The following is a 24,771-nucleotide window of genomic DNA, read 5'->3' as shown; positions in this document are numbered from 1 at the left end:
TACTGACTTGTTACTTTGGTGGACTTTTTGTAAGTTTTTAAAGTGTGAGATGAATCATATTAAAATATTATCTAAGTGAATCAAGAATCTGACCCTTTGACTTTTAATGTACAAGATTTCCCCAACTTTGGTATACTCTAAAATAATAAAATAATAATCATATACCAAAGTCTAATATATGGTATAATGCTTAAGTCAGATTAATTCCAGCTCAACAGCTAAATCAAGTAGATATTAAAACAAAATTATATATTTAGAAATGAGTCTTATTATTTTTCTGTGTTTCTTTAGCCAGAAAAATGTAAGAAAAAAAAGAAATGGTATAAAAGTGCACTACAAGAAGCCTACTTCCTCTATGGATATTCTCATGAGCAAAGACTGGAAATGTGCCGCCTATCCAAACAGGGTATATGAACTTTATTATTCTTTACCACCCCAAAATGAGGATTTATTCAGATGCATGCTTTCCAAAATACATTTGCACATTTAAAAAAAATCTCTCTTTCTCTTCATAAGAATATAATATATCGTTGTCCCTGAAAAAAATTTTTATATGGATTAATAGTATGTATTTTCCCCTTTGAAACTGTTTTCAGTGACTAAACATACATTCTATTTAAATGCTTCTATCATCTTCTTTACCTTTAGACTATCTACGTTAAGTTCTCTTGTGTATTTCAAAGTATATATTTCAAAATTAGAAGCTGTGGCCTTAAAATATATTTCTGGGGTGAAACTTTCACTTGCATATGCTGCATTCTTTCAGAACAAAGTATTTTTCAAAATGTTTTATTTTTAAAGAAATTCAAGGCAGAGATAAAAACAATCTTCAACTTTTTTAATGAGGTGAAAAAATATGGTAAGATTTCAGGTCATTTTCAAAGAAAGTGCTCTTGAATCATAAATATTATGATTTATAGATAGCTTTTTAAATGAATTCATCATAGGGATTATAGTAGGTAGGACACATTTTTAATTCTGAATATGGTTGTCACATAAAAATAATGATTTTCGGGGTGCCTGGGTGGCTCAGTTGTTAAGTGTCTGCCTTTGGCTCAGGTCATGATCCCAGGGTCCTGGGATCGAGCCCTGCATTGGGCTCCCTGCTCGGCAGGAAGCCTGCTTCTCCCTCTGCCTCTGCTACTCCCCTTACTTGTTCTCTCTCTGTGTCAAATAAATAAATAAAATCTTTAAAAAAATGGTTTTCAATAAACTTAAATATGTTCTTAGTGATAATAATTATCATCTTAATTACTAAAATGATCATCTTAAGTTTCAAAATAGATTATGGGAGGATCTGGCCTTTTAGTGCTGACTGAATTTTAAGAGTGACATCTTTTTCTTCATGGAATATAATATATATATATTTTTAAAACCTAGATGTGAAAATATTTTATTTGAGAAAAATTTAAATATTAACCCAGCTACCTAAGTTTAGATTTTAAAGGAAATAAGTAGATTTTAAAAGAGTGGAAAAGAATGACAAGCACATTACTCTGGTTTACTTTGAGACTGGGAAAAGAGACATTTATTACCGTAAATGTGATTTTATTCCTTGGGCTGAAAATATAATGTCTCTGTTTATTATCAGTAAAGGTTGAAGTCACTGTATTGTCACAAATACAATTTTATTCTTTTCACGGAGTGTATGTTTTTCTTGTGTAACCAAAATAAACTTTGAAGTATTTCGGGTTTTTTAGTGTTTTTAATATTCGTGTCTTGAAATAATATACTCAGTTATTTTTTAAAGTTATATTATAGCCATTTCACATTAGCAGTAGACACACTCTTTCAATAAATATGGAACTATGTCTCTGTCGTATGTGCTGCATATTTATGTCTGTGTCCTTTGACATTCTTGCTTGTCCAGAGACTATGGAGAGGGGTTTTTTCTCATTGGTTTTGCAGTAGACCATTTTCTTGTTGAAAGCCTGCTGACTTTTGCATGCAGAATTTGATGTAATTCAGTCTGATTATAGAGAGTCCTATGCCTAAAGAGATTCTTGTCCCCAAAGGAGCCAGAATGGAGGGGTACAAAGACACAGGAATTCAGTCTTTGCCATAATAGGCTCACTTACTTCATACTTACTCTTTACTATCTCCAAAATAGGCACTGTAATCCTTCCTTAGCTTCCAGGGTGAATTCTAGTACATATTCAGCTTCTTACTGTGTTCAAAAGTAACTTTGAGAGGTTATTAGCCATTATTCAGATATTTTACAAAAGGTGAGTAGCTTAGAGGCAAACAACTTATTTCATCCCAGCAACTTTGAGAATTTCTTTAACCCAAAATGTCTTCTTCCAACCCAGAAATAAAGACTAGTAATTTCTTGGCCTAAATTCTTCCTACCCTACAGAAATTGGCACACTATTATGTTTGATGCAGCTCTTTCATTGTTGAAATCTGCAAGGTCAGTAAATGATATGTAAAAAATACAGACCCATTTCATATGGTAAGGGTATGTTTACTTTTATGAGAAACTGCCAAACTATCTTCCAAAGTAGCTGCATCATTTTTTCATTCCCACCAGAAATGAATGACAGTTCCTATTGCTCCACATACTTGTCAACATTTGGTGTTGTCAGTATTCTGGATTTGGGCCATTCTATTAGGTCTACAGTGGTACCTCATTGATGTTTTCATTTGCAGTTCTCTAATGAAGTATGATGATGAACATCCTTTCATATGCTTATTTGCCATCTATAAATCTTCTTTGGAGAGGTGTCTGTTCACTGCCTGCTTTTTAATTCAATTGTTTATTTTCTTATTGTTGAGTTTTAAGAGTTCTTTGTATCTTTATAGCAGCATTACCAACAGTAGCCAAACTATGGAAAGAGCCCAAATGTGCATCTACTAATGAATGACTAAAGAAGATGTGGTGTATATCTACAAGGGAATATTACTCAGCCATCAAAAAGAATGAAATCCTGTTATTTGCAGTGATGTGGATGGAACTAGAGCATGTTATGCTAAGCAAAATAAGTCAGTCAGAGAAAGACAACTATCATATGATCTCAATCATATGTGGAATTTAAGAAACAATACAGATGAATATATGGGAGGGGGGAAAATGAGAGAGGGAGGGAAACAAACCATAAGAGACTCTTAACGATAGAGAACAAACTGAGGGTTGATAGAGGGAGGTGGGTGGGGGATGGGCAGATGGGTGATGGGGATTAATGAGGGCACCTGTTATGATGAGCACTGGGTGTTGTACGTAAATGATGAATCACTGAATTCTACTCCTGATATCAATATTGCGCTGTATGTTAACTAACTAGAATTTAAATAAAATCTGAAAAAAAAAAAAAAAAACCAAGAGAGAGAAGCAAAAAAAAAAAAGAGTTCTTTGTATATTTCAGATAACAGTCCTTTGTCATTTATTTTGTAAATACCTTTTCCCACTCTGGATTATCTTCTCATTCACTTGATAATATTCTTTGCAGAGTGGAAATTTTAATTTTAATGAAGTCCAGTTTATTATTTCTTTCATGGATCTTGCTTTTGATGCTATATCTAACGTCATCTGCATACCCTAGGTCATCTACATTTTCTCCTATGTTACCCCCTAGGAGTTTTATAGTTTTACATTTTTCTTAGACATGTGATTTTGAGTTAATTTTTGTGAAATGTGCAAGGTCTATATCTAGATCCATTTTTGTGACATGTAGATATCTATTTGTTCAACACCATTTGTTGAAAAACCATCTTTTCTCCATTATATTGTCTTTGTTCTTTTGTAAAATATCAGTTGACTATATTTATTGGGTCTGTTTCTGAGCTCTCTATTCTGTTCCACTGATCTGGTTTTTTTCATTCTTTTCCCAATATTACACTGCCATGATTGTTGTAGCTTTAGAGTAAGTATTAAAGTCAGGTAGGGCCAAGTCCTCTGACTTTGTCCTTCAATATTGTGTTGGCTATTCTGCATCTTTGCCTCGTCATATGATCTTTAGATTGAGTTTGTTGATATCCACAAAATAACTTGTTGGGATTTTCATTGAGATTGCACTGAATCTATAGATCAAGTGGGGAAGAACTGACATCTTGACAATACTGAATCTTCTCATCCATAAATATGGAAAATACCCAGATTTGTTTAGGTCTTTGATTTTGTTCATCAGAGTTTTGTAGTTTTCTTCATATAATCTTGCCCATATTTGTTAAATTTTCCTGAAGTATTTCACTTTGGGGGTACTAGTGTAAATGGTAATGTGTCTTTAATTTCAAATCCTACTTTTTCATTGCTGGTAAATAGGAAAGTGATTGACTTTTGTGTGTTAACCTTGTGCTCTGCAACCTTGCTATAATCACTTATTTGTTCCAGGAGTATTTTTTTAATTCTTTTTTGGATTTTCTACATAGATAATCATGTCATCACAGTTTTGTTTCTTCTCAATCTATACCTTTCATTTCCTTTCTTTTTTTTTCTTATTGCATTAGCTAGGAGTTTCAGTACAAAATTAAAGAGTGGTGAGGTGGGAACATCTTTGACTTATTCCTAGTCTTAGTGGGAAAGCTTTGAGTTTCTCACCCTTAAGTATGATGTTAGCTGTAGGATTTTTGTAGATTCTCCTTATCAAATTGAGGAAATTTCCCTCTATTCCTAGTTTGCTGAGAGTTTTTATCATGAATGGGTGTTAGATTTTGTCAAGTGCTTTATGTGCATCTATTGATCTGATCATGTGACTTTTTTAACCTGTTGATGTCATAGATTACATTAATTGATTTTGAATATTGAATCAGCCTTGTATACCTCAGATAAACCTCACTTGTTTATGGTATATAATTCTTTTTATACATTGTTGGATTTAATTTGTAATATTTTATTGAGGATTTTTGCATCTATATTCATGAGAGAAATCGGTCTGTAGTTTTCTTGTACTTTTTATGGTTTTGGTATACTGGCTTGGGTGAATGAATTAGGAAGTATTCCCTCTGCTTCTATCTTCTGGAAGAGTTTATAGAGAATTGGTATAGTTTGTTCCTTAAATGTTTGATAAAAATCACCAATGAACCTATCTGGGCTTCATGCTGTCTGTTTTGGAAGGTTATTATATTGATTCAATTTTATAAAAAGATATAAATTGTTTATTCTTGTGTGACTTTTGGCAGATTGTGTCTTTTAAGGAATTGGTCCATTTCATCTAGGGTATCAGATTTGTGGGCATAGTTATTCACAGCATTTCTTATTATCCTTTTAATATCTTGGGATCTGTAATGATGCCCTCTCTTTCATTTTTGATAGTTTTCTCTCTTTTTTCCTCAGACTGGCTAGAGTCTTCTTGATTTTATTGATCTTTTTAAAGAAACAGTTTTTGGTTTTATTTCCTCTATTAATTTCCTGTTTTTTATTTTAATGATTTCTGCTCTAATTTTTATTTCTTGTGTTTACTTCATATTTAACTTGATTTTCCTTTTCTAGTTTCCTAAGATGGAAACTTAGCTTATTGATTTTAGGTCTTTGTTCTTTCATAATATTTGCATTTATAAATTCCCCTCTAAGTACTGCTTTCACTGTGTCTTACAAATTTTGATAAATTGTATTTTCATTTTCATTTAGTTCAAAATATTTTAAATTTTCTCTTAAGATTTCTTCTTTGACCTATATGTTATTTTGGAATGCGTTGTTTAATCTCCAAGTATTTGGGGGTTTTCTAGTTATCTCAGTTTTTCAATTCTAGTTTAATTCTACTGTGGTCTGAGAGCAAACTATTATATGATATCTATTTTTAAAAATGAGTTAGGGTATATTTTATGGCCCAGAACATAGTCTATCTTGGTAAATGTTCCAAGTGAGCATGAGAAGAATGTATATTCTGCTGTTGCTGGATGAAGTAGTCTATAGATGTAGATTATATTCAGTTGATTCATGGTGTTGAGTTCAACTACAGTAGTTTCCTTTTATCTGCACTTTTGCTTTCCATGGCTTCAGTTATTCGTGGTCAGCCATGGTCTGGAAGCAGATGATCCTCCTTTGATGGATTGTTGGAAGGTCAATAGTAGTCTAATTCTATGTCACAATGCTCGTGTCATTTGCCTCACTTCATCTCATCATGTAGGCATTTTATGTCACATCTTAACAAGAAGGGTGAGTATAGTACAATAAGATATTTTGAGAGAGTAAGGGACTACATTCACATAACTTTTGTTACAGTATATTGTTATAATTGTTCTTTTCATTAGTTATTGTTAATCTCTGCCTAATTTGTAAATTAAACTTTATCATAACTATGTATGTATAGGAAAAACAGTACATATAGGGGTTTATTACTATCCATGGTTTCAGGCATCCACTGGGGGTCTTGGAACATATCCCCCACAGATACAGGGGAACTACTTCATGTCATTAGTGATTTTCTGCTTGCTGGACCTGTTCATTTCTGCTGAAGTTTCCAATTATAATAGTGAGTTCATCTATTTCTCCTTGAGTTCTGTCAATTTTTGTGTTACATGCCTTGACACTGTGTTGTTAGACACATTAGTATTAATAATCATTATGTCTTCCTGGAGTAATGATGACTTTGTTATTAGGTAATGCTCCTCTTTATCCCTGATAACTTTCCTTGCTCTGAAGCCAGCTCTGTCTGAAATTAATGTAGCTACTCCTAATACAAAGATTCTTGTTGGTCTGTTCATTAAGAAATCAAATGACAAAGCAGAAAATGCAGAAATTGTATATCTTAGTAAGATGTAACTTAATATTTGACAATAACTTCATATTTAACACACCTATTAAAATGATTCTTTATGTGAAAAAAAAGAAATTAATGTAGCTACTCCTATTAAAATAGCTTTATTTTGATTGGTGTTAACATGGTATATCCTTCTGTATCTTTTTACTTTTAACCTCTATGTGTCTTTATATATATATATTTTTTAAGATTTTATTTATTCATTGAGACACAGAGATACAGAGAGAGAGCATGAGCAGGGGGAGACGGACAGGGAGAAGCAAGGTCCCCGCTGAGCCAGGATCCCGATGTGGGGTTCAATCCCAGGACCCTGGGATCATGACCTGAGCCGAAGGCAGACGCCCAAGCATCTGAGCCACCCAGGTGCCCCTATGTATCTTTATATTTTAAACTGAGTTTTATTTTGTTTTTTTTAGACAGCATATAATCACTCCACTCTGACAGTCTTTGTTTTTTAATTGGTATATTTAGACCATTGAAATTTAAAGTGGTTATTGATAGAGTTGGATTAATAGCTACCATATGTGTTACTGTTTTCTATCTGTTTTCCTTTTTCTTTATTCCTTTTTCTTTCACTTTTTCTGCCTTTTGTGTTTTTGTTTGTTTGTTTGTTTAGAGGGGGAGAGAGAGACGGGTGGAGAGGCAGAGGGAGAGGGAAAGAGAGAATCTTAAGCATGGAGCCTGATATCACAACCCAGGGATCATGACCTGAGCCAAAATCAAGAGTCAGATACTTAACCGACTGAGCCACCTAGTCACCTCACCTTTTTGTGGGTTTTTTTCTCCACCTTTTTGGTTTTAATTGAGTATTTTATATGATTTTATTTCCTCTCTTAGCATATCAATTATGCTTTCTTTTTAACTTTTTTTAGGGAAAAAAAGTTTTAGGAAAATGGTTTTCCTAAATTGAACATATTGTTGCTATTATTATTTTGAACAAATTGTTTTCAGTTAAAGAATAAGACAATTTAAAGTTTATATTTTACCTTCACTTAGCCATTCTCTGATGCTCTTCCTTTCTTTATGTCAATCCAAGTTTCTGCTCTACATCATTTTCCTTCTCTTTTAATATTTCTTGCAATGTAAGTCTACTGGTAACAAATCAATTTCTCCAATTCTCTCAGGTATATAACCCTTTATTTTTGAAGGACAGAATTGTAATTTGGTGTTTTTTCTCTTACCACTAATTATTTCACTCCACTCTCCTCTTGCTTGCATGGTTTCTGAGCGGAATTGAATGAAATTCTTGTCTTTGCTCCTTTATTGATAAGGCACCTCCTACCACCAGGCTTCTTTCAACAATTTTACTTTATCTTTGATTTTCTGTCTTTAGCTTTTATCCTGCTTATTGTTCGCTGGGCTTCCTCGATCTTGATTTGGTGTCTGACATTCATTTGGGGGAATGTCTCAGTCATTATTGCTTCAAATATCTCTCCGTTCCTTTGTCTATTTCTTCTCCTTCTTGTATTTCCATTACACATATATTATCCTTTTGTGGATTTCCCATAGATCTTGAATATTCTGTTCTTTTTTTTTCCAGTCTTTTTTTCTCTTTGCTTTTCAGTTTTAGAGGTTTCTATTAATACATCATCAAGCACACAGATTCTTTCAACTGTGTCCAGTCTACTGATGAAACTATCAAAGGTATTTTTCATTTCTGTTACAGCATTTTTAAACTCCAGCATTTCTTTTTTTATTATTATTTCTTAGAATTTTTATCTCTCTGGGGCACCTGGGTGGCTCAGTCAGTTAAGCGTCTGCCTTTGGCTTGGGTCATGGTCTCAGGGTCCTGAAATAGAGCCCCGCATTGGGCTCCCTGTTCAATGGGGAGGCTGCTTCTCCCTCTCTTTCCACCTCTGCTCCCCACCTCACTTGTGCTCAAGCTCTCTCTCTCTCTCAAATAAATAAATAAAATCTTTTAAAAAAAAAATTTCCATCTCTCTGCTTCCAGTACCCATTTGTTCCTGAATGTTGCCTACTTTTAACACTAGAGCCTTAGTATATTCAACATAGTTGTTTTAAATTCACAGTCTGATCATCCAACATCTCTGACATATATAGGTCTGTTTTTGATGCTTACTCTGTCACTTCAAATTGTTTTTGCCTTTTAGTATGCCTCGTAATTTTTTGCAGAAAGGCAAACATGATGTACCAGGTAAAAGAAACTGTGGTAAATAGGCCTTTAGTAGTGTAGTGGTAAGGCATGTGGGGCTAGGGAGGGCAGTCTATAGCGCTATGCTTAGGTCTCAGTCCTGGGCTTTGAGCTGCACAAGTGCTTCTCATTCTTTTTAGATTTGTTCCCTTCCCGCTAATTGGTTAGGCTCTAAAAAACCACAATAGGTGAGGCTCTGGTAAAATAGTTTATCTTGAGGGCAAACTGCTAAGAACTGAATGCCCTGGCATATTTCAAAATGGTTACTTTTTTTTTCCTCCACTGAGGAAGCACAAAGGTATTTTTCTCCAGTCTTCACCGTGAGAACCTGATAGAGCTCATGTAGGTAAACTCACAAAAGTGTGCTTGCCTCCTGCATGACTGGGTCCCCCTAGAATTTCTCTCTCTCAGCTTGTTCACATTGAGGCTCCAGCAATTCATCAATTACAGTTCAGGTGTTCCTACCCCAGCGCTAGTTCCTGTGAAGGTTTCTGCTCCATTAAGTTGTGATTCTTTGTATTCACCTGTCTCTCCAAATTTGGGGGCAGTGGTTTGCCCTGTGACCTCACTTCTCTAAGGGATCTAAGAAGAGTTATTGATTTTCAATTTGTTCAGCTTTTTATTTGTTGTGAGGATGGAATGTGACTTCTAAGCTCTTTACATGCCAGATAGGAAACTGGACCTATCCTCTACCTTTTTAAGAAAATGCTTTCTTTCACCTGTCATTTCTAAAGAAGCATAGACTGACAGATTTTCTGAGGCCATAAATGGACGGGCTTTAAAAATATATGTCTTAAAAAAAAAAGAAGCCATTGATTTATGTTAATATTTGCACTCCTCTCTAAAATGCTTATAAATAAAAAATTTTTAACATCTGTTATGAGTCATGAGGCATAACCACCTCTATTGACTTGGAACATTTTCATTTTCTACCTGCCACTCCTCTTTTGCACTTTAAAACTATGATGTGGATATAGCCCAGAAGTGGAGTAAAGGCCCTTTTAATTATCCAAATCTACATTTCCTGTTAACTGCTTTTCACTCTGTGTGAGGGTCCCTACATGCAGAGATTTCTGAAGGGAGAAAATTAAACTTTTCTCACTAGGGAAAATTCAGCTCTTAGAAAGTGTTTAATGTTGAAGTTGAACATGGATTTACTGTTATTAATAGAAAAATTGCTAATGATTGTAATGTTTCTCAGCATTACATCAGACTTTCTCCCTTTGGCAAATCCCTTTGAAAATCAGAGTCGTTGTTGATACTCCCCAAAACACTTCTATGTTGCACCAGGTTGTGCAACTTTTCAACATAAAAAGTTCCTTGAACAGCAGTTTGGCTATTTCTGTTCCCAATTGTCTCCCTACTGGAAATTTTACATAAGAATGATGTATATGTCGAGGAGAATTTGTATTCTTTTTTTATTAACTCTCAGTATATGATCAGGGTCCATTGGATCCAGTTTTAGTTTTTGAGTTTCCTTTTTGTGCAGTTTTAACTATGGGTACAGGTTGATATTTCATCATGGCTTTTATTGTTATTAGCGATTTTCAAAAGAGAAAAGAGAAAAAAATTTTAGATACAATAGAATTTATTCTATCTTGTAATTATCAGGGCCCTTTTAGAAATTTGAAATAATTATGGAATTTCAATAATCTTTGCTCTTTTATCATTACTTATCAGTTTATTTCCAACTATGTTAAAAAGACCTAAAACAAATTATTTAAATGGGAGAATGATAGAATCACTTAACAAGATGATACAGTAGTAAAATGTGTCATCACTAAACTATTTTCGCTAGTATTCCAAAGATTAGCTCTCTCTCTCTCTCTGTCTCTCTCTCTCTCACACGCAAACACACATACACACACCCCTAGAATGTCTTTATTAGCTAAAATGAAAGAGAACATTGTTGATAATCTATTAGCTACCAGACATTGTTTTAGGAACTTTATATAAATTCTATTATTTGAATCTCATAATATACCAATAAGATAATAATTAATTACTCCTGGTTTATCAATAAAGAAACTAAAGGCCTGAGAACATATACAGTGTTTTATACCTTACACTGTCTAGTATAGTAACTTATACCATGTAAATATTATATGTATTTTAACCAATAAATTATATTAGTTTGTTCAAGTAAAATGTATATTTCAGATCCATATAAGATTTTGAATAAAATACATGTACATTTTTAATTATTAAAAAAATATTGAGCACCTACTTTATATAAAACATGGTCCCTGTCTTTAAGGCACATTCTAGTTTTGCAGAGTGCTTAGACATATATAGAACTAACCATAATACAAGGAGGAAAGTTCTGTGTCCTGGGATGCTGTGGTTTTGCAACAGAGATGGTTATTTCTCCTAGGTGGAGGAATCATCTGTGATGGTGAATGGTCTTGTAAATTCATCAGTGGGAAGAAAAAGGGTATTCCAGAGGAAGGGATTATTCCAAGCACACAGCTGAACATAGGAAAGAGGGCAATTTATATGTGGCCAGCTAATTATAAGTATAAATATAATAACCTGCTTCTCTGGATTTCTGTGTTTTATGCCAATAATTTGTTTCTTACTGCAAAGTTTGCTTTTAGATAGCAAGCATTTATATACTCTTATATTCATGGATATTTATTCTTTTTGTTAGTTTTACATGTTCATTGTGAATTATAGTCCTATATTGATAAATTTAATTTCTTTTTTCTTTTTTTAAAAATTTTATTTATTTATTTGACAGAGAGAGAGACAGAGAGATAAGGAACACAAGCAGGGGGAGTGGGAGAGGGAGAAGCAGGCTTCCCGCGGAGCAGGGAGCCCGATGCGGGGCTCGATCCCAGGACCCTGGGATCATGACCTGAGCCGAAGGAAGATGCTTAACGACTGAGCCACCCAGGCGCCCCAATAAATTTAATTTCTATATTTCTATATGTTCTTCTTTAACATTAAATGTAATCCTAAAACCTTAATACTAATGTCCATAGCTCTATTCGTTTTTCATTACCATAATATTAAGGTTAATAAAACAAATGTATGAGTAAATATTTATGTACAATTCATGTAATTGGGATTCAACATTGAACCCATAAAAATCCAATTATTAATTGTTATTCCCAGTAATTTTTACTAATTCACACACAGGTTTGCATATATCAAAATAAAATCTTAAAATAATTTTCTGTATTCTATTTGGTTGTAGTCCTCTTTTTTGTTGAGTGTTACATAGGGATCCCACATGGAGGCAGCAGGCATAAAGATTAGAGACTTGCCATCAGATGGGTCTGGCCCCACTGCATGGCCTCAGGCATGGTACTTAGCCTCAACTTTCTTGGCTGTGAAATGGTGATGGACTACATACTTTGCAAGATTATCATGAAGTTTAAATAAGATATTGTCTATGTAAAGTCTTTATCCCATGTCTGGCACGGAGTGGATGTTCAAGTAGAGATCGCTGGGATTTCATTCCAGATCCCATATACTTGAGAGTACATAAGCTTACCAGAACCTAGAATAAGATACTCTAGATTCTAACTCGAGAACATCTACCTAATTAGATTTAAGGGAGGAGGTTTGTCAAATAAGTATATGAATCCCTAATACTATTACTTTTGGATTATTTTGTTCTACTCTGGGAAGTTGAGTTTGTTAGCATTTTGATCAAAGAACCATTAAAAACACATATTACAGTATGAGAAAAGTAGAAAATTCTAATTGTATAACGTTGCACTTATTTAAACAGGAGTGTAGGCATTTTTTTGAAACAGCCATACTTCATTATCTTACAGATAAATCCAAGGCAGATGGCAAAGTTGCTGTGGTAGCCAAGAAAAGGGTAAGATCATGTTTCATTATATAAAATATGCAGACTTCAAATTCCATTTGATTAAAGCTATTTTTAAAAGAAAATTGAATTAATATTTAAAAGCAAAATGACATATGAGTTTTTTCTTCTAAATGTTGGTTGAGTATATGTTTCCTTTCTCAGGTTGACACTAGAAATTTAGTATTTATGACTACTTATATCAGTGTTATAGAATTATTAGAAATTAGAACAGTAGAAAAATTTAAAGTTAACAAGTTAGCAATTGCTTTTATTTACATTGTATTTCACATACAAACTCTCATATACTAAAATATTTTTTGTGTACCATGTTATTGGAATGTGTGCAATCTCGTGGAAAATTTAAATAATTAAAATCCACAGCTTAATGTGGACTTTACCTTGAAGTTGAGAATAAGATCAGCCATTTATATCAATCTAAACCTAGATTTTTTAAAATAAAATTTGTAAAGTCAATAGCATTTTAAAAGAATTTTAAAAATTTAACACATCATTCTGTGTATTGTATGCAGGGAGATGTTTAACTATTTATTGTCAAAACTATGATTGGGATAGGATGAACCTTGACATTCTCCTCAAGTGACAGTATTCTTAACAGGACAGTACTTAAAAAGAGAAAGACCCAATGCTTAAATTAAATTCTTTTAGACAAATAATATATTGATGTCATAAGAAAAAGAATTGTGATTGAAAGGAGAGCCTATCCCTCTAGTATTTCCTGTGTTGAATGGTGGGGTTGGTGCAGGGTGGGCCCAGGAAAGGTTGAATGTAACCTGGCAGAACAGAAAAAATGTTCGTCACAAACCTACAGATGGACAGGCAACAAGGTAAGCATCATTTTTGTATTCTGATTATATATATATCATGAGTCCTTTTATTTTTGTATTATTTATTTATTTTTATCATGAGTCCTTTTAAAATCTGATTTTGTTTTACCCTTTTGCTTTTTGACTCGTAAAAGTAATCTGTACTTTTCACTGGCTAAATAATGTTGTTGCACCTTTGCAGAGAGGAATTCCATATCATAGAAGACAAGGTTGCCTCTTAAAAGGAAAGGAAATAGTACTTATGTGTATGTCTGACCATTTAGACAGGAACGTGTGGGCTAGTGCACAATTGTTAATGTGGGTGGAATTGTTTATTTTAGTCTCTGCTAAAGGATATTTAGAATCAAAAAAGATAAAGATAATAACTAACATTTCTATATATTGTTTTATTTTTACCAGTGATTCTCAATGGATATGGTACTACTGTCTCTAGGACAGTGCTATTTAAAGTGTGGTCCGTGGACCAGAGCTAGTCTGTGAACTATTTATTATTGGTCTGCAATGAGATAAGAGCAAAAAATGACAGGAACCATTTAGAAACTTGTATAGTAATTCAACAGAGTCATTTTTGTCTGTTGAGTGTAATGATAAAATGGAACTTATATTTTGTATTTATTTTCTATTTCACTTTTTTCCTGGTAACTTATTTTTAATTGTATAGAAGTATAGATCTTGGGCATACTGGGGGAAAAACTGATCCTTTAACACAGATAATTTGAGAGACACTTCCCTATGTGTCTTGGAATGTGTTAGGAATTTGTAGAAGTGTCTTGGGCTACAGGGGTTTGGGGAAATACAGGGCTTTTTGTTGAGCGAAGGTAAGGGAACTAGCTATCTTGCAATGCATGGAACAAACTGTATCACAAAAAGTCATGCATTTGGCATGACTTTTGAATGTGCTGCTAGACTCAACAAACTATAAATATACAGTTGACCCTTGAACAACACAGGGTTGGAGCACTGACTGCTGCAGTCAAAAGCCCACGTATAACATTTGACTCCCCGACAACTTAACTACTAATAACCTATTGTCAACTGAAAGCCGTAATAAAAACATAAACAATTAACACATATTTTGTATGTTATATGTATTATATACTGTATTCTTACAATAAAGTAAGCTAAAGAAAAAGAAATGTTAAAATCATAAGGAAGAGAATATACATATACAATACTGTACTGTAAAAAATCTGTGTGTAAGTGGATCTGTGCAGTTCAAACCTGTGTTGTTCAAGGGTCAACTGTTAACTGTGTAGTGATTTAATACAAAATAATACTGAAGTATAACATGTTAGACAAAAAGCCAAGGAATTTAGAAGCCTTATTATAGAGCAGGAAACTGAAATGGAATAAACACACTGTTCTCGAAATTATTGAATAATTTACTTATTTTCTATTCAACATATTGGAACATATTTAACTACATATTTAGCTGTAAAGAGTAGAAGTGCAATTACTGAGATACCATGGAAAACATTTACAAATCTGAAACAAGAAATCTGAGATGCCTTTTAACAGTCTTAAAATCAAATATTACTAAATTGACAGATAAATGTATTGATCTCTTTGAATTTCAAAAAATAAGCATTTAGAAAGATTTCATAGTATTGCTACCCTTTATATATTTGTAACACTTTAGAATAATGCTAAGAAATCTGTTACAAATACTACAGATTGAAATTATTTTTAGATAGTCTGTTGTTTTCCAATCTTACTTTGATACTGTCCCCAAAGTCTACCTTAAAATTCTTTATTACATCTTATGTAATAAATTGCTTCTTTTTGTAATTTATTATCAAGATTATCAAGATAGTCTTCCTTGGGGCACCTGGGTGGCTCAGTTGATTGGGTGTCCAACTCTTGATTTCAGCTCAAGTCATGATCTCAGGGTGGTGAGGTTGAGCCCCGTGTCAGCCTCCGCACTCAACATGGAATCTGCTTGAGATTCTCTCTCTCTCCCTCTGCCCCTCTTCCCACTTGCACTCTCTCTTTCCTGTCTCTCTCTAAATAAATAAATAAAGTCTTAAAAAAAAAAAGACATTCTTCCTCACGTATTAAAAGTTATGGACAAATTATTTTCAAGTACTAGAGACTGAATGTGACCCTGATGTGTTGTGGGATTTCTGCGATATCTGGTTACTAGGTCATCTCATGTCATAGCACACAGAGAATTATTTCCCCTATAGGGAATTATTTTGCCAAACTCATTTGGGAGAATATAATACTTCTCATTTTCTATGCTTGGGCAATCTATAATTTATTTTGGAATATTATCTCTCTTTCAATTAAGATTAGTTTCTTTTCTTTCATTATATAAAATGTCTGATCTGTTACTACTTAACTTAAAAGTAGTTTCACATCCTTGCCAACACCTGTTGTTTCTTCTCTTGTTGGGAATGCAAACTGGTGGAACCACTCTAGATAACAGTATGGTGATTCCTCAAAATGTTAAAAATAGAACTACCCTACCATCCAGCAATTGCACTGCTATGTATTTACCCAAATGATACAAAAATATAGATTCAAAGGAATACATGCACCCTGATGTTTATGGCAGCATTATCAACAATAGCCAAACTATGGAGGAGTCCAAATGTCCATCAACTGATGAATGAATGAAGAAGATGTGGCATGCATATATGTTATATTATTGTGTATATATATATATATGTATATATATATATATATATACATATATATTGGAATATGTTTATACTCCAATAATACTGAAGTATAACATGTTAGACAAAAAGCCGTATTTCAGAATGATCTCACTCATATGTGGCATTTAAGAAAGAAAACAGATAAACATATGGGAAGGGGAAAAGAAAAAAAGGAGAGAGGGAATCAAGCAATAGAAGACTCTTAATGATAGAAAACAAACCGAGGGTTGATGGAGGGAGGTGGGTGCTGGTGGGCTAGATGGGTGAAGGGTATTAGGAGGGCACTTGTTATGATGAGTCCTGGGTGTTGTATGTAAGTGATGAATCACTGAATTCTACTCCTGAAACCAATATTGCACTGTATGTTAACTACCTAAAACTTAAATAAATAAAAAAGGAAATGCAGATACTTTCCTACAGTCTAGAAGTCAGATATGTAAATTAATAAGAATAATAAAAGAATGAATGAAGTATGGGGCACCTGGGTGGCTCAGTTGTTTAAGTGCCTGCTTTCAGCTCAGGTCATGATCCCAAGGTCCTGGGATTGAGCACTGCATTGGGCTCCCTGCTCAGCAGGGAGTCTGCTTTTCCCTCTCCCTATGCCCCTCCTCCCCCACTCATGCTCTCTCTCATTCTCTCTCTTAAATAAATAAATAAAATATTTTTAAAAAAAGAATGAGTGAAGTATGTCTACAATAAAGTTATAAGTAAAAAAAAAAAAAAGTAGTTTCTGTTCTTATGTCCACCACTACTTCTGTTGGTACATTTTTCTATAGACCAGTACAGATTGACTTTATCCAAACTTATTTATTCATGATAAGGATGACTGGCATTTATCTTACTGATTATGTCTTCAAATGTAGTTGTTCTCAAGCATACACATATAGAAATGCATTTTTATTTTATTATAAATATATTTTATTTCTCTTTTATATTACAGTTATAGTATTTTGAAATTATTCATGTAGTCAGATATATTAATTATGTTACAGGCTACAATTGCTGTAACAAGGAGACTCCAAATTACAGGGAGTCATACAAGACAGAAGTTTATCTGTCTCTTTATTGTATACCTGACCAAATGTGGGCCAATGATCCAGGGTTGGAAGAGGCTTTGCCCCACAAGATCATTTAGACTCCCAAGTTTTTTCTGTTTTATTGTTATGCCAACCCCCAGGTTGGTCCTAATCAATATGGTCAAAAGGTGATTGCATTATCACATCTACATTCTGGCCCATGAAAAGAGGTAAAGTGGAAGAGGAGTGCAAACAATTAGGTGAACAAGAAAACATGAACTTGAAGCTGCACATGTCATTTCTCTGACATCCCATTGGCAAAATTTAGTAATATGGCCACACCCAGTGGCAAAGGGAAGGAGGAGAATACAGCTTCTATCTGGACCAGTCTACATATTGGGGTTACAGTTAGTGGTCTAAGACTTTCATTTAAGAATAGAGAATGGTACGTTTCAAAATGCTTCTTATAAAAGGGAGTGGCTAGGTCTGATAGAGCTGAGAAGCACTAAGATAGATTGCCTCATTTGACCCCTACAATACCAGTGGGAAATAGGTATTACCATAATTGTTCTTACAAAGAAGCTGCTCCCAGGAGTATTAAGTGACTAACAAGAGAGGCACAGCCAGAGTAGGATTGCAGTTCTGATGGTCCATAATACCAAAGCTTCTTTTAACACTTCTTTGCTTTTTAAATCCCTTTACGATCTTTGAGATACCAAATCACTTTTTAGTATCTTTTTAAATATCTGAATCACTTTGTATATTTGACTCTTAAATAATCGTGAACTTCATCCTTATGAACAGGCACAATCCTAGCTTTAAAACAACTCTTCATCAATATAGCACTTTCAGATTACAAAGCATTTCCATAAACATTGTCTTTCACTTCAGACCCTTGGGAAGAAGGCATAGCAGACATTGTCATCATCACCTTACAAAGGAGATCGTTTATAGTTAGAGAAGTCAAGGAATTCACAGTAGCCACACAGTGCTCCTTAGGTACTTTTATTTAATATTAGTTTTCCTTAGTTTTTATTAAAGTATTAACAGGCTAATCGTATTAGAGTTTGAGTGTTAATTTCACCTAATAAAGCCGTTTTTATTTTTCTATACATTTTGGATCTATGGATATTGAAGATACTATGTTTTTTAAGATTTTATTTATTTACTTATTTATTTTAAAGATTTTATTTATTTTAGAGAGAGTGCGAGCAGGCAGAGGGGCAGAGGGAGAGGGAGAGAGAGAATCCTGAGCAGACTCCGTGCTGAGCTCGGAGCCTGATGTGGGGCTCAGTCTCAAGACCCTGAGATCATGACCTGAGCTGAAACCAAGAGTCAGAAGCTTAACTGACTGAGCCCCCCAGGCTCCCCTGAAGATAGTATTTTTTAAAGATGGAACTGTTTTATATAAAACTCTGTATGTGGACAAGAAGAAGCTGTTGGTGTGAAAGCAAAAGGTAATAATAACAATAAAAAATAATAATAATATGTATTAAGTGCCTGCTAAGGCTAGACATACACCTATGTTACTTCATTTGAATCAACAACAATTATGTGAGAGAGTCAGGGTTGTCTTTGGTTTGTGAATGAAGAAAATAGGTATAGGGATGTTCACCACTGCCAAAAATTCAATACAGAGATGAATGATAAAAAAGTAAGGTAGTTGGCTGTACAGCTCCTTATCCTGGGTTGCAAATCTTAACAGTCTATTTATTTATATTTATGTAAACAAATGTGTATATGTATTGTGTATAAGTGTTTTGTGATTGTCTTGTTTTTACAACAACGAGATCTGATTATATGTTATCTACAGATTTAACTACTTCAGGCTAACAGATACAGATCTGTTTTTAACCTTCTGCAGAGCCTACCATAGCAGATACATCAGTTATTTTTATAGGATACAGTAGTTATTTTTATAGGATAAATTGCCCAATGGGCTTGATAGATCAAAGGTAACCACAGTGTCACCTGCCTCCCTTGAATCATGAGAGGACCTTGAGGAATAAGTTGTCCGAGTTCTGTGTTGGCCTGTGCTGAGCTGCACTGACAGGTGCTGCTGCCTCTTTGAACCAAGATGTAAGAATGTTGCCACCTTGAATACCATTGCTAAGTGCCTACTAGGAAGTTGCTTCTTGGGTCAAGTAGGAGAGCTCTATCTAAACGCCTCTGCCATTCCCATAGGCTCCTTCTTTGAGCTCTTCAGCCGCATGTGGCTACCCATTCAGATAGAGGGGAATAGTATTAGGCACACACACCTTTTCACCTGACCACCGCTCTGCCCAGTGGAGCAGTCTGAATGAAAGAGAATTAGAGTAAGCCTCACTAATCTCTGAGTCCCACTTGAAAAAAAAGAAGGGGAAGGTCTAGATTGTCTCTAAGTCCCTTTCTGCTCTAATATTCCATGAAATATTTATAACAGCTCAGTAAGTAATTTCAGAATGTCAAAGGACTTGTGCAGACCAGAGTGAATATCTGGGTCAGTTGGCCCTAGAAATAAAGAAATGAAAGAATAAAAATAGTAGTGTATCAGGAAATGGGTGGAGTAGCTGATGGTGTTGCCTGTTACAGATTCTGAAAGATGTTTGAATATAAAAACAAATATTCAGGAAACAGCATATTGTGGTGGAAAGAATAGAAACTTATGAATGAGCCAGATCTGCCTTCAAGGGCTAGTTCTGTGACCTTTGGCAAGTTAACGTCTTTGAACCTCATTGGATTAATCTCTGATTTGGGAACCATAATAATTACCTTATGTGACTGTTATAAAGGTAACATGAAAAGCCATTATAATAGCATAGAGTTTACTGTATTTTAGTAGGTGCTTGTTTATTAAAGCCTAGTACTTTTCTAATTTCTCCTTTTCTAATTTCTAAGAAATAGGAGGGACTTAAGAATCATTTTAAATTTTCAGACTTACAATAGCATCATAGTTCTATTAGAAAAAAGTAAAATTCTGTTTTTAAAAGTAAGTCCCACATTTTAATCATTTAATTTTTTCAAAGTAATGTAATAACATTATATTTGGAGGACAGAATTTTTTAAATCATCCACAATCCATCCCCTCAATTAAAAATTTTTAATTAATTTTATGCATTTCTTTACAGTTATTTCTATATACATGTTTATTTGAATAGTTTTAATCATTGAGTAATGTGCTGTTAATGTTTTCATTTATGTATTATGTCACAATCTTTTTCATGTTTTATGGTTCTTATTTTAAGAGTTTTTTTAAGTAGTGAAGTAGCATTATGAGAAAACAAAAAAGAGCAGATATAAATTCTTTCCCAACTATAATTTCAGTTCTGAAAAAAAAAAACACTGTTAATAATTTTATATACTTTATGCATGTATAAGTATATGTGTTATATGTGCAAATAAATTTTTATGAGTAAATAAAATATAATATTTATATGTATAAAGTATATATACTTTGTTAACATAAATGGAATGAATTAAACCTTACCTTTTTCATTCAATAATATGGACATCTTCTCGAGTCAGAGATCTACCAGATCTAACCCATTTGCATAGCATATCTTTTTATAGAAGTTTCTTCATTTATTGAACACTCTCCTGGATATTTAGGTTGATTCTGGATTAGCAAAATTATAAATAAAAATGCAGCAACATCATTGTACACAAATCTCTTTAAATGTTTCTGTAAATATTTCTACACTAAAAATTGCTAGAAGAGGACTTGCTGAGTCAAAGAGTAGGCACATTCTAAATTTTGCCAAATTGCTAAACATCTCCCATCCAAAAAAAATCCCCCTACATTATTGTACCACTTACAGTCCCGTTACTAGTGTAAGGGAATGTCTAGACTGCCTTAACTTGCCAACTCTAGCCATTACCAGTCTTTTTTCTTTATAATTTGTTTTATTTTTATTATAAATTTATATAATACATGCTAGTGAAAAAATACCAAGGGTTACAAAAGTATGTAAAATGGAAAGTTCAAGTCATTTTCTTTCCTCTTGCTGCCCCACCTCTAACATTTCACTATTTCAAAATCTGAAAATAAGCATCTTTGTGCATTTTTGTACATTTGTGCACAAATTTCAGCAGAATAATTCCTATAAGTGAAATTGCTGGGGTAAAGTGTGTGTGTTTAAAATCTGGTTATATATAAGGAAAGACTGAAAAATTGTTACATATTGAGGGAACTATGGAAGCATAACAACCAAATGTAATGGGAGATCCTAGTTTGAGTCCTGAAACAGAAGAAGAACATCAATGGGAAAACTGATGAAATTTGAATTAGGTCTTTATTCAGTTAATGGTTTTGTAGCAATGTTAATTTCTATTTTGACAATTGTACTATGATTATGTATAATGTTAACATTAGGGGAGGCTGGGTGAAGGATATATGGGAACTCTTTTGAGCTATATATGCAACTTTCTGTAAATCTAAAATTATTTCAAAATAAAAGTTAAAAATTCTAGTCAAGTATTGTCAAATTCTCTTCAAAACAGTTACATCTGAGTACTCCCACCAGTGCTTTTCCTACTGTCTTGCCAGCTTTAGGTATCACCAATCTTTACATATTTGCCAATATTTAAAAGGAGATGCAAAATAACAATAATATTGTTATTTTCATTTGCTGTTATCTGTTTTTTTTTATTTTAAAGAGGTTAAGCACTTTTTTTTTTAAGATTTTATTTATTTATTTATTTATATGAGAGAGAGAGAGAGCATGCACAAGCAGGGGCAGCAGCAGGAAAGGGAGAAGCAGGGCGCCCTCCCAAGACCACAGGATCAGGACCTGAGCTGAAGGCAGACGTTTAACTGACTGAGCCACCCAGGCGCCCCGAGGTTGAGCATTTATTAATGTATTTATTGGACATTGTATTTCTTCTGAAAACTGCCTGTTTATACTCTTGTCTGTTTCTTCCATAGGCTGGCTTCTCTCTCTCATTTTTTTTTTTATTAAATTGTAGGTGCTCTCTTTAGTTATTGATTGTTAATACTTTGTTAATATGCTGCAAACATTTTCTCAGTTTTCCTTTTTTGTAGTTCTTTTGTTGTACTTACATAGTAAAACTTTTTTTTCTTTTAGGGTTTTAGAGCTTTTGTGACATGCTTTGAAAGACTGCCCTTTCATTAAAACAAAATATGTTGTGATTTATTTAATCTTTCTTCTATTGCTGTTGGTCACACTTTGATGAAAATCTCCATGAATATTGCTTCCTTTCCCACCACATGTTTGGTTTCCTTCTGACAACTCCTGGTAGAAGGATCCCTGGGACAGCTATAGGAACACGTCGGGTTGTTCAGTCTTAGCAGCGGTGCATGCAAATGCCACAGTCATCGACAGGTGTTGTCATATAAAGATGTTGTCACCAGTGTACATCATACTTTGTTGTTTTAATTTGCATTTCTTTGACTTGAGATAATAAATTGTCTATGTCTGAGTTCTTAATATTTGCTTGCAAATTTATATGAACATTTTATATGCTAGTCATGAAAATACTAATTTTTTGTCATCATTTCAGTATATGCTTTTCCCAGCATATTGCTTGCTTTTCCGTTATTTTTTTCCTGGAAATATGGAGGTTAAATATTTGTATGTGGTCACATCTACATTTCTGAGATTTTTTACTTATTACTTAGCATAGACTTCTTCATAGATAATAATGCAGTGGAGTGAGTAAGAAGAAGAACATCTAGAGGTAGACTGTCGAGGCATGAATCCTGGCTCTGTCACCTACTAGCAGAGTGATCTTAAGTTAGCTACTTAACTCTGTAAGCTCTCAATCTCCTGTTACGTGGGAAGAATGGAAGTATTGCAAAGACTCTGACTCTGACAATTTGTGTAAAGATTGCTCTGACAATTTGTGTAAAGCACATAACACAGGGCTTAGAACATAGAAAACATTTCACAAATGTTAGCTATTATTATGGGAATATGGATTTATTTTTATATGAGATACAAGGATAGGGTATAAAAATTTTATGCAACTTGCTAAGATGGGATTCAGGACATACTACCCCAAACATGGCATCTTGGTATATTGAATTTTTCAAGCTGAAGGAATTTGTGATATGGCAGGTGCAGGAAGAATTTTCTGACTTTCCCTGGAGCAGGGTATAAGAGCCTCATGTAAGATGTCATCCTTACAATGGGAGGAAAGAAGCATTCTTATCTCTGAAGGTAGAGGGAGCCTGAGAAGAATCTGAGGGAGTAAGCCTTGCCATTTCCACAGTTTCCTACACTTAGCTCCTTCCCTTTCATGTCCTGTCACATTTTCCCATGACCTTCTACTCTTCAAACCTAGCTTAAAAACTCAGGTTTAACTGCTTCTTTGGGTGTTCATGTCCTTAATGAAGGCTGCCATGTCACATAAAACTTACATTAAATAAATCTGTATGCTTGTTGTTGTTTGCTTTTTAAAAGATTTATTTACTTATTTGAGAGAGAGAGTGTGTGTGAGCAGGGGTAGGGGCAAAGGGAGAGAGAGAACCCTCAAGCAAACCCCCCACTAAGTATGGAGCCCAAGTTGGGGGTTGATCCCAGGACCCTGAGATCATAACCTGAGCTGAAATCAAGAGTTGGATACTCAACTGACTCACCCAGGTGCCCCTAAATCTGTATGCTTTTCTCTTGTTAATCTGTTTTTGTTACCGGGACCTCCACTGAGAACATAGAAGGGTAGAGGAAAAAGACATTTGTCCTCCCTACACTGCCAGCTATTCCAGTACCATTTATTGACTAGCAAGTAATGTTTCCCTTCTTTACTGTTTTTTACCTTCTTTATAATATATAATATGCCATCTTCATCATGTAACATATGACATTTGATGTGTCAAAACACCTACTTCTGTATCTATTCATCTATCTGGTCTTAAAACAAATTTCAAATTGCCTTAGTTATTGTTTATCTTTTCTTTAATGTGTGGATTTGTGATCCTTCATTTGTATAATTTTTTAAAATTGTTTTCATAGTTCTTATCTTTACTTTTTCAAATTGTATTGTGTCTTTGCATATGTATATGTGTGTGTGTATATATATGTATAATGTATATATGTATTTTCTGTATATTATGATATTTTGACATTTTAAAAAACCTTTCTGGCTGGGGAAGGTCTTCCCCTTACAGGTAGCAAGGGGTACTTCTTTCATATGCAAATCAACCAGTCCCAAACCCTTATCAACCTCAACTGACTTCTTACCAAACTCTGAAATACCAAGCCACTATTTCCATTGCCCTAAATCATCCCAGAATTGAGTACCAGGCAACTGGAGACCATTCCTATAGGCCAGAGCCCTCCAGAATTATTCAAACTAGCCAATCCTGAACTGTTCACCCTACCCTACCTTGCCTTTCCTCTGGAAACCCCAATAAAGGCACAATTTAAATCATTTTAACTACATACAAATGAACTTTAGAATTATATAGTGAAGTCCCAAGAAAAATTCTGTTGAGATGATGATTGGTATTGTAGAAAATCTATGTGTTTTATAAGTTTATAATATTAAATACACCCATGTAGAAACACAACCTCTCTATTCATTTCTCTTTAGTTTTTTTAATGTAGAATTTTACATATTTCTAATTAAGACTATCTCAA

At 33.9% G+C, this 24,771-nt stretch overlaps 1 protein-coding gene across 5 annotated transcripts in view; it reads left to right on the top strand.

Annotated features, from left to right (window-relative positions):
• Nucleotides 1–24,771, top strand: part of ZCWPW2 (zinc finger CW-type and PWWP domain containing 2) — a 312,121-nt gene that overhangs the window by 70,230 nt on the left and 217,120 nt on the right. For all 5 annotated transcript variants that reach the window (XR_014146701.1, XR_014146707.1, XM_081825521.1 and 2 more), the window contains exons 5-6: nt 292–406; nt 12,633–12,679. Coding sequence is in view for 3 of the 5 variants with exons in the window: in XM_081825521.1 (XP_081681647.1) it covers nt 292–406; nt 12,633–12,679 (162 nt within the window). In the remaining 2 variants the exon portion in view is untranslated. The remainder of the gene's footprint in view (nt 1–291; nt 407–12,632; nt 12,680–24,771) is intronic.

Source organism: Leptonychotes weddellii, chromosome 1 (assembly GCF_054177405.1).
Source record: "Leptonychotes weddellii isolate Sample4059 chromosome 1, ASM5417740v2, whole genome shotgun sequence".
NCBI lineage: Eukaryota > Metazoa > Chordata > Mammalia > Carnivora > Phocidae > Leptonychotes > Leptonychotes weddellii.
Note: the sequence above shows the minus strand (reverse complement) of the source record. Positions and strands in the feature narration are given on the sequence as shown.